Below are 11,978 nucleotides of genomic sequence, written 5' to 3'. Positions count from 1 at the left end.
TTTGTGAAAATCTTATTTCTATAAAAAATTTTGTCAAAATCTTATTTCTATACAAAATTTTGTCAAAATTTTATTTCCATATATAATTTGGTCAAAATTTTATTTCTATAGAAAATGTTGTCAAAATTTTATTTCTATAGAAAATGTTGCCAAAATTTTGTTTCTATAGAACATTTTGTTAAAATTTTATTTCTATAGAAAGTTTAGTCAAAATTTTATTTCTATAGAAAATTTTGTCAAAATTTTTTTTCTATAGAAAATGTTTTCAAAATTGTATTTCTTTACAAAATTTTATCAAAATTTTATTTCTATAGAAAATTTTGTCAATTTTTTTTTTCTATAGAAAATTTTGTCAAAATTTTATTTCTATAAAAAATTTAGTCAACATTTTATTTCTATAGAAAATTGTGTCAAAATTTTATTTCTATAGAAAATGTCAAAATTTTATTTCGATAGATATTTTGGTCAAAATTTTATTTCTATAACAAATTTTCTCAAAATTTGATGTATTTAAGATTTTATCGAAATATATATGTAAATACAAAGTTGTGTAGAGTATATTATAGTCGGCCCCGTCCAACTTCAGACTTTCGTTAGTTGGTTTTTACTAAAATTGTGTTTCGTCCCATAACGTTAGATTTAAATTTTAAGTACATAGATTTTGTAGAAGTGTCTAAATCGGTTCAGGTTCAAATTCATGCATATGGGTACCCCCCACAATAGAACTACAAATTTACGGTACCCCCCACAATAGAACTAAAGGGTGATTCTTTTGAGGTTAGGATTTTCATGCATTAGTATTTGACAGATCACGTATGATTTCAGACATGGTGTCAAAGAGAAAGATGCTCAGTATGCTTTGACATTTCATCATGAATAGACTTACTAACGAGCAACGCTTGCAAATCATTGAATTTTATTACCAAAATCAGTGGCAGAAAATCCGCTTTTTTATCGACAAATTTTGTTCAGCGATGAGGCTCATTTCTGGTTGAATGGCTACGTAAATAAGCAAAATTGCCGCATTTGGAGTGAAGAGCAACCAGAAGCCGTTCAAGAACTGCCCATGCATCCCGAAAAATGCACTGTTTGGTGTGGTTTGTACGCTGGTGGAATCATTGGACCGTATTTTTTCAAAGATGCTGTTGGACGCAACGTTACGGTGAATGGCGATCGCTATCGTTCGATGCTAACAAACTTTTTGTTGCCAAAAATGGAAGAACTGAACTTGGTTGACATGTGGTTTCAACAAGATGGCGCTACATGCCACACAGCTCGCGATTCTATGGCCATTTTGAGGGAAAACTTCGGAGAACAATTCATCTCAAGAAATGGACCGGTAAGTTGGCCACCAAGATCATGCGATTTGACGCCTTTAGACTATTTTTTGTGGGGCTACGTCAAGTCTAAAGTCTACAGAAATAAGCCAGCAACTATTCCAGCTTTGGAAGACAACATTTCCGAAGAAATTCGGGCTATTCCGGCCGAAATGCTCGAAAAAGTTGCCCAAAATTGGACTTTCCGAATGGACCACCTAAGACGCAGCCGCGGTCAACATTTAAATGAAATTATCTTCAAAAAGTAAATGTCATGGACCAATCTAACGTTTCAAATAAAGAACCGATGAGATTTTGCAAATTTTATGCGTTTTTTTTTTAAAAAAATTATCAAGCTCTTAACAAATCACCCTTTATTTGAGATTTTATAGAAATGTATATCTAAATACAAAGTTGTGCAGAGTATATTATAGTCGGCCCCGTCCAACTTCAGACTTTCGTTATTTGGTTTTTACTAAAATAGTGTTTCATTCCATAACGTTAGATTTAAATTTTAAGTACATGGATTTTGTAGAAGCGTCTAAATCGGTTCAGGTTCAAATTCATGCATATGGGAATATAAACCTTTATATAGCTCGCATTTACGGTACCCCCCACAATAGAACTACAAATTAGTGGTATTAAAATGAGATTAAGTTATATTACCCGGAGTCGGAGTCGAGGCTGATGTAAAATGCTGGAGTCGGAGTCGAGCAAAATTAGCTCGACTCCACAGCCCTGGTTACGGTAAGATGAAGATTTCAAAACACAAAGCCACGAGACGATGCCAAAATATCATCCGATAAAAGCCCTCGTCAGAATTAATTATTGGTATAAACAGTCATCGAATTTTTATCTTATGCAAATTACTAAATGCTCGAAAAATAAAAGTTGGAGTTCGGTCAACATGTGTATTTATGAATCGATCAAAAGGCGTTGGTATATATTTTCCAAATCAGTGATGTGCGCGGATGAAACAGAGTAAATTTTAAGGTAGCTCTTAAGCCCCCAAAATTACATTTTGAAGATTCTCTGTACTTCTTTAAGAATGTAGAAGTAATTTTATTATACTGAATAGATTTCGAAAATTCCCCACAAAAATCCCCAACTCAAGAATTTCGTCCCCATCTACGAAAAATATCCCCAATTTGGGTAAAATCTTCAATACTGGCAAAACTGATGACTATAGTTGCCCCAGGACTTTTCAATTAAATAATTTTAATTAATTACTGATTATTATACAATAATAGTCTTCTAAATCCCAGAGCATCCAGATTAAATAATCTGTTATAATACGATCTTGAACTCCATCTAATGCAAATTTGTAAGCATAGTTATTTTTTACCTTACCAAGTACAAATTCTTGCTCACATTCAAAATATGTGTTAAGACGAAAATTAATTTCTAATATTCGAGACGAATCATTACACATCTCACGTAAAACGTTAAAAAAAACGTATCGAATTAATTTAATATTGTGTAGTTGTTCTATAAGTAATTAGCATAAAGTCAATATCGCTGGACAGAAAATTTATCTCCCACATGTGTTACATGACAAATGAGAACATTACACAAATGGCTAATGAGGTAAGCCCGCCATTAAACAATAGCGTTGGTTTGGCGGAAATTGTGAAGGCACCATATTTTGAAAGGAAATTTACATAAACCGACATGATCAGATGGCTGTTAGACCGTTACTTTCAAGGTGTTTGCGTTTCGTTGTATGTATGGTATTTCAATTAATTGGCAGGAAATTAAAGTTCTTTTAAGAATTTTATGCTATACGTAAACAATTCCAAATACAGACACAAGGTTAAACGATTATGGGGTATTGCAAAACTTTCACTCCTAAAATACACAATTACCAATAAATGGATGATGATTGGCAACACATTGACTTCGAATCACAACCAGCACACACAACCACTAGAATGAGAGATACGTACCGAAGAGAACATAGAAACCAAACCAAAAAAAAACCAACAACAAAAAAGAAGAAGAAGAAAAAATATTGAAGTAATTGTAAATAGGTGGGAGAACCACCATTCTTCATTCCATTTCATTTCAATTACATTTCATCGTTACACATACACATACATAATGATAATGCACATATACATACATATATTTTATAGCATAGATATCGCATATACACATATATATATAGAGAGAAGTTTTCTCTAAATCTACAGTTAAAATTTACGTTAGTTTGGTTGTTTACAAAGCAAAAAAAAAATATATATATATAGTAATAATGTTACACGTTTCTTCTTTTCTCATTCCATTGTTATAATTCGTGGTTATTCTATTATTTGTTTGTTTTTTTTTCATCTATTGTAGAATCTCTTCTCATTTGCGTTCGGTCGAAATTCGTTAATTTTATTGATATTTGATTAGTTAATTGTTTTTGTTTTTCTTGGAGGGGTTATTATGATTCCAGTAGCTAATTGCCTCTATTCATGTTGCCGCTCTCAAAGTATATAGTTCCTCTGTTTCTCCGTGGGTAAAGTTTTATTCACAAATGACACTATGGCAGATGCTGGCTGATTTATGGCCAAATCACAGAATACATGACACTGATTATCCTTGGAACTTGCTGAGCGTCGAGCTACGAAAGCAAATATCGTTTTCTTAAGAGCCCCCACAATGGTGGTCTTATCGTTGCCGTGCTCTTGCATGGTCCACAAGCGATGATCGGGATCAATGGCACAAAAGGAGATGATATCGGCGGTATAATGTTTACGGAAGAACTTCTTGCGTGTATTATCCGTTAGTGTAATACCCTGATGACTGACTTTGAAATGGACCTCGGTGGGTGAGACATTTGTATTGGGAGCATACATTTGCCTGATGGCCTTACGTATGGCTTCTTCGCCCGTTAGAGATTCCGTATCGCATGAAAATAGCCAAAGAACATTACAGGCAGCACCCTGGGTCAGGAGTTGTGTTTGGGCCGGGGTGGGTTCCACCAATGGGGTGACAATGTCACGATCTGGTATTTGCAATAAACAAGGCAGGGCCAATTGATTGATGGAGTGCTCATAGACCAAAGCGGAAAGGGAAGTGAAAACTGGCTCGTTAGCACAACCCTTTAGCCGTACACCCCTTGTGGTGGGCTCAATCAGGAAGTGGCGTACCAATTCATCAGGTTTTCCTGTTGCCGTTGATCCTGGTGGTGGTTGCGAGACACGCAATACCAATCCATAGGCATTTTTATAGGTGGTCGAGTCACGCACCACAAATGTTCCGGGGGGAGCATTCACCAGCAATGATATGGCCTCTTCGCGTGACAAATTTGGTTTATACCAAAATTTCGATGAATCTTTAGCAAATTTCACCAAATGGGCAGCCACCTCCTGGGGTTCGCTATTAGCCATGGAGAGAGATGAAGCCAGACGAGGCCTATAGTTAGTGCCATAGATAGTTTCCGTTGAATAGTTTTGCAATTCGGTGGTGTTGGAGTTCAGGTGAAGGTTGGAGGATCTGGCAAGTGTTGGGGTATTGCTGCCTGCAGCAAATGGTGTACGCGGTGTAACAGGAAACGCTGGCGTTTCTGGCCTCAATGTTGGTGAAGGAGATGGATAATCCATAATGGTTAAAGTGCTCATTGATGTGGCTGCCTTGGGTGATGTTAAAATGCCTGGCTGCTGTTGTGATGCATTGCGATATGCTGACGTCGATGCCATCGAGTTAGTGGTTGTTACCTTTTTCGTACTGGTGGCATAAATAGGTGATGCATCTCTATCCGGCATTGGTGGTTGTTGACCAACATTACCATCTCCATATACTGGTGCATGGCCATATGGAGTGCCCGAGTGGTTTGAATGTTGTATTGTGCGTACTGTTGTTGTTGTTGTGGCGGCGGTGGTATTATGGTTATTATTGCTCATGTTTGCCTCCAGTGGCTGTGCTGGTCGCGGACGTTGATTGTTGCGTTCATCATCATAAGGTGTAGCATAGATATCCAACATAGAGGATGGACTTAGAGTTTCTCTGCCATTAATACGATTTGTGTTGTCGCTGTTGTTGTATTGATTCTTGGCATGTGTGGTCAATGATGAAGTGTGATAATTACGTTCCACATTGTATGAATCCAAAGGAATGTCGCGCGTTTGATACAATTGTTGATTTGGCCTTCTTACAAAGTCAACATCATCGTGGTCGTCCTGTTGCAAATGTCTCTGCTGATAGCTTGTCGTCTGCCGTTGCGACGTCGTCGTCATGTTGTAACGATCCAATGTCTGATTTCGCCTTCTCAGAATGTCGTCATCACCATCAGCATCACGATGATGATCGATGACATGCAGCTGTTGATAGCTACGACTTGTCGCTGATCGTTGTGGCGAACGATCCAATGATGGCTGTCGCCTTTTCAAAAAATCATTGTCGTTATTTTGTATTTGGTCATCCAAATTAAGATTAAATTGAAAATCAAAATTATATTTGCCATTTTGACTTTGACTACGTTGGGGTATTTGGGGAGGATGTGATGCCGAGGTGGCGGAGCCATTACTATTGCCATTATGATGTCTCAACGATGGCGGCAATGTTGAAGGCAATTGTACGGTGCCATTCATGAAACGCCTTGGCGGTGGTAAGGGGGAACTATTTGGTGAGGGGGCTATGACTTCTTGTGTCGTGGAACGGTATTCATTGTAAACCTTCTCACGGCGCTCACGTAGCAGTTCATCAAAATCATGTCGAGCTGGTGTTTTTGTTGTGAGTATGTCACTGCTACCACCACCACTACCACTGTATAGCGTTGAATTGTGTCCATAACTGCCTTTGGCATCGTTCTTATAGTTGATATTGCCATTTACGCCAAACTTGTCAAAGTTGTCTCCATCACCGCCACTACCATAGCTGTAGTGGTATGTATTTGCAATGGTATTGGTATTGGAGCGCGTAGGTGATCTACTGCTGTTGCTGCTGCCGCCGCCACTTAAAGTTTTTCGCACTAGCAAAGGACTAGTGAGACGTGGTTGGACTTTAATCATACTGGCATCTGGTGTTTCCACCCCCGATGATGACGTCGCTATTTTATTATATCTCAATGTTTGAGTGCAACCAAAGTCTCCTGTGTCTGCACTTCCTCCTCCACCTCCTCCTGCTCTATACGTGGGGGAATTATGGGAATTTTCTCCTAAACCAACACTACCGTTAGAAAAAAATTCACTACGTTTATTTGCACGATCGATACTTGTAGACGTATTTGTTGTTGTATTTTGTTTCAAATTGTAATTGACATCTTTGCCACTCCCATTATTACTATTGATGATCAGGCCATTATTATTATTGTTATTTGAGGTTTTTGCGAAACCGCCACCATTGCGACCAGAACTCAAACCGAAATCGAAATCAAAGTCTAAATCATGTTCAACACCGTTTTTATTGTACAAAGATGACGACGCCGTTGATTTTGTTGTTGGCCTTAACGATGGCGTTGAGGTTTTAATTTGTCCGTAACTGAATGGAAGTGAATTTTCACGGGCGTGATATGGTATCGTACCATTACTACTATTGTTGTAGCTGGTGTAGTTGGTGTTGTTGTTATTACTATTATTATTATGGCTAGTACTAGTATTCAAAAATTTATTCGTCGTCGTTTCACCGCTACTCGAAGCGTATAATTCATCGTAATGCGACCGCATAGTTCGCGAATATTTTCAAGACTGCCATATGTGCTCCATTCTCCAATAAAACTTTCGTTCGTTGATGTGCTCACTCTTGTGTTTGTGTTTTTTTGTTCATTGAATTTAGCCAAAATCAATGAGCAAAATACCTACATGCTAACATATGTGTGTAACTGAGTGATGTGGTGAGCAAATCTTGCTTAGGTCATATGTGTGTTTGTATATAGGTATATTTGATGAGCATCATAAATTTATTTTCTCTTTCTCTCTCTCTCTCTCGATTAACATCATCTATTTACTATCTGTGAGTTTTGTAGAGTGTAAATTTGCTTTTACTTCAAGTGTCTTTCACTCTCCTTTGCTCTTGCTTAAGTCAACGCTCACACTACCGAACAAACATCACCCATGTAATTTGTATTGGGGGCCACAGACAGTGTTGTAGTTGTTTAAGGGGACAGAAGTGACTTAATTGATAAGCAATATTTGATTAGATTTCGATAATTTGCAACAACATTTCCTAATTAATTTATTGATATCATAAATGTTTTTATACCCTCCACCATAGGATGGGGGTATATTAACTTTGTCATTCCGTTTGTAACACATCGAAATATTGCTCTAAGACCCCATAAAGTATATATATTCTGGGTCGTGGTGAAATTCTGAGTCGATCTAAGCATGTCCGTCCGTCCGTCCGTCTGTCCGTCTGTCCGTCTGTCCGGCTGTCCGTCCGTCTGTGGAAATCACGCTAACTTCCGAACGAAACAAGCTATCGACTTGAAACTTGGCACAAGTAGTTGTTATTGATGTAGGTCGGATGGTATTGAAAATCGGCCATATCGGACCACGTTTACCTATAGCCCCCATATAAACCGATCCCCAAATTTGGCTTGGGGAGCCTCCCGGAGCAGCAAAATTCATCCGATCCGGTTGAAATTTGGTACGTGGTGTTAGTATATGGTCTCTAACACCCATGCAAAAATTGGTCCATGTCGGTCCATAATTATATATAGCCCCCATATAAACCGATCCCCAGATTTGACCTCCGGAGCCTCTTGGAGGGGCAAAATTCATCCGATCCTGTTGAAATTTGGTACCTGATGTTAGTATACGGCCTCTAACAACCATGCAAAAATTGGTCCATATCGGTTCATAATTATATATAGCTCTCATATAAACCGATCCCCAGATTTGAACTCCGGAGCCTCTTGGAGGAGCAAAATTCATCCGATCCAATTGAAATTTACTACGTGGTGTTAGTATATAGTCTCTAACAACCATGCAAAAATTGGTCCATATCGGTTCATAATTATATATAGCTCCCATATAAACCGATCCCCAGATTTGACCTCAGGAGCCTCTTGGAGGAGCGAAATTCATCCGATCCAGTTGAAATTTGGTACATGGTGTTAGTATATGGTATCTAACAACCATGCAAAAATTGGTCCATATCGGTCCATAATTATATATAGCAAAAGTCATCCGATGCGGTTGAAATTTGGTACATTTTGTCAATATATGGCCTCTAACAGCCATGTAAAAATTGGTCAATATCGGTCTTTAGTTATATATAGCCGATGACTTATTACACAAAAATTGGTCCATATCGCCAAAAATAATCTACCAAAACTTTATTTCCATAGAAAATTTTGTCAAATTTTATTACTATAGAAAGTTGTGTCAAAATTTCATTTCTATAGAAAGTTTTGTCAAACGTTTATTTCTATAGAAATGTTTGTCAAAATTTTATTTCCATAGAAAGTTTTGTCAAAATTTTATTTTTATAGAAAATTTTGTAAAAAATTGTTTTCTGTAGAAAATTTTGTCAACATTTTATTTCTATACAAAATTTTGTCAACATTTTACTTCCATAGAAAATTTTGTCAACATTTTATTTCTATAGAAAATTTTGTCAAGTTTTCATTTCTATAGAAAATTTTGTCAAACTATATTATATACGTATTTAATCGGCCTTTTTTGTTTAATATATACCCCGTAGGGGCTAACTTACAATTTAGAAGACAGTGTTAAAAAGTTTTACGATACCTTGCCATCGGCAAGTGTTATCGCAACCCAAGTAATTCGATTGTGGATGACAGCCTTTAGTAGAAGTTCCTACGCAATCCATGGTGGAGGGTACATAAGATTCGGCCTGGCCGAACTTACGGCCGTATATACTTGTTTTGTTTGTTTTGTTTTCTATAATTTGCAATCATGAAGTTTCTTTAGAATAGTAAAGGAGCGTATGATGGCTTGTGAATTGTAATAATCCACAACAAAAACATATGATACAGTTGAACTTTGATACGTATGATTATTTTTTAGGGTACTTCATACATTGTTCATACGCCATAATATACAATGGCGTGAATATCTTCTAAGAGAATTATTGTTGGATATTTGTAAGGTATTATGATTTTGACCACAATAGTACCTGTCGTGCTATTAAGACAACTTTATTAGATGTGGTTTTTGTTTTGTAAGATGAATAATGCATTTTCCTGATATGAAGACAACGACATAAATTAAATTGTATATTAAATATTAAATTATTATTCATGTCCAATGAATTCGTGTTTGTTTATGATAATTTTTATTTTAATTTATGAAATATTTTAGTTAAACAGCTAAATATTTATAACGGTTGGTTAAACCCCTTAGTATTACTGATAGCACTGCCCTTGGTCAAACTGTGATTTAAGTTCTTTCTTAAAAAAATCAAAAGTCGATTGTTTGACTACGAAAATTACAAGAGAAATTCGAAAATCGACTTGGGTATCATTAAGAAGGCAAAATAATTGTATATATTCGAATCTTTTTTGGATCTAAAAATTTCAGATTAAACATGTGCCTTCTATACCTCGAATCGGATCGAAAGGATTGTTTAGGGACTACACTTAAACAATTTCATAAATGAGTTTTTAGCTAATATAATCAGAAAATAATCTATCTATCATGAGGCATTAACACACCTCATGATGCTCCCACCAAAGTATTACAGCCCTGCACCAAATTATCTTAACAAAATGTAGACATTAGAGCGAAAATTTTGAATGACGAAGGGAGCCCCTACAATCTCGTAAGAAACAAACAGAAAAACCAACACCACTATCTATTTGTGTCTGTCTGTATGGGTGTATGAAGTGTGCCTTTTGCAAAGGTGTTTAAGATAAAGACAACAGAGTAAAAGCGGCTAGCTAGGTCGCCTTCTATAACAGTTAGTGGGGGGGGATACACATAGTAGGTATTTGTATAAACAAACTTACATACATACCATACAAAAGTTCGTACTCGTATATTGGATAAATTGCTTTTCGTTAACGAATATCATGTTGTATTTGTTTTTAACGAAGACAATAAGAACAACAACAACAACAATAGCAGCGCCAACCACGAGAATGGATGGCCGATTGACTACGACGACGTATTTTTCGCTAGTGATGTCATCCGGTACACAAGTTGTTTTTAAACTTGTTTAAGTGATGTGTACGGCTCACATAACAACACCACCACAGCACAAGCAACAAAAATATATACACATACAAATTTATTAAATTGCAAACTATCTCTGCAGAAAAAGAAGGAGAAAAGAGAGCAAACAGAGTCTGAGCAATAAATGCCGTAGTAAATCATTCACTCAGTACTTTGCTAAACTCATTCGTTAGAAGTTTATCTCTTTCTGGGTGTTTTTAACGATCACAGGGCGGGGGAACAGCAGCAAGTCAAAGCATTTTGTTATTTGTTATAGCTAATTTTTCCATTGTCTGTGGTCTATCGGTGTGCATCGGTGTTTTCTTTTTATTGTATTACAATTCTCCGGTTTGATCTGATCTACTCTACTCTATGCGCTCTCTTCATCTCTTTTGACGACAGGGTCGTATAATTGTTTGGATTGTTGTGTGATCTCGTCAATGATGTTTGTTATGAGCGTATAAAGACTGATGTTTGTTTACCCTACATCCCTATGTTAATAACTGTAGTTGGGATGAAAATGCATCTACTAGATATAATGTTTTAATATTCTACTTTATAAATATACCAATGAACCTAGCCAACTCATTTTGGCCGTTCTATTTGACTCACATAAATATACATAAAGCTGGGATACATACAGTTTGTCAAGAAAGTGTTTTGACAATGGGATAAAAATTATGTTTTGTTCCAAAATTAAATATAATGAAATTTAAAAAAAATATTTTATTATGTATTTTGCAAAGTATACATACGTACACAGAATTAAAAATTTAATAAAATATTTAATATTTCAATTATTTCTAGAAGTTGAAATAGTTGGCAATGTCAAAAGACTTTCTTGACATACTGTATGTCGTTTATTGAATTTTCCAATTTCTATTTGGTGTATTTTAATAAAGCTTATCACGAACAATTTCTTCTCAAAATTCCAAATTATAATAGACACTTCGAAGTAATATACGAGTACATTTTATTTGCTTACTTTCAATGAGATGCCTCATCGTCTTACAGACATTATTGAGGCTAGTTGGCAGAAATGAGTTAATCGTAATATTACTAATATTTACTTTTTAAACAAAATCAATAGTAATAATAATAATAGAAAAAAAACTACAAGAGAAGCATTATTATGTTATTACTTAAAAATTGTTTCTTCAAAATAAATCTCAATTTATTTGTGAAGATTTTAATATAATCCAAGTTAAATTGATGATTAATTCTGTTAAAAATTATTTTATTGTATGGCGAAGGACATCAAATTTTAGCTCAAAGAAAATAAATTTAACCCTCTCATGCTCAATGTTGCTTATAGCCAATATTATGTTTATATGCTTCTAAGTCCCATTATTTTGATTTGTTCGACATGCGATTTTTTGCATTATGTGACGAACCAGGATAGCAAGGACTTTGAATTTTTTTCATTTCATGTGCGAGTTAGGACTAGGGATGCCAGATTTTCAAGAGGCAAACAGAACACATTCAGCTTATTAAAAGAGCACACTTTTTCAAACAAAAGAAAAACATTTAATTACAATTTATTGAAATATAATTCATT

General features: G+C 35.7%; 1 protein-coding gene across 1 annotated transcript; it reads right to left on the bottom strand.

Moving 5' to 3' along the window:
• Positions 1 to 3,333: 3,333 nt before the first annotated feature.
• On the bottom strand, positions 3,334 to 6,995 carry by (focal adhesion protein tensin). Its single transcript, XM_075290437.1, has one exon. The coding sequence runs from the start codon at positions 6,965 to 6,967 to the stop codon at positions 3,788 to 3,790; it is 3,180 nt and encodes a 1,059-aa protein (XP_075146552.1). The 5' UTR covers positions 6,968 to 6,995; the 3' UTR covers positions 3,334 to 3,787.
• Positions 6,996 to 11,978: the final 4,983 nt, after the last annotated feature.

Source organism: Haematobia irritans, chromosome 1, assembly GCF_050003625.1.
Source record: "Haematobia irritans isolate KBUSLIRL chromosome 1, ASM5000362v1, whole genome shotgun sequence".
Taxonomy (NCBI): Eukaryota; Metazoa; Arthropoda; class Insecta; order Diptera; family Muscidae; genus Haematobia; species Haematobia irritans.
The sequence above is the reverse complement of the archived record's forward strand: the minus strand, read 5'-3'. Positions and strand labels throughout refer to the sequence as shown.

Coding starts and splice junctions, on each gene's coding strand:
- by (XM_075290437.1), bottom strand. CDS start 6,967: ATGCGGTCGCATTACGATGAATTATACGCTTCGAGTAGCGGTGAAACG.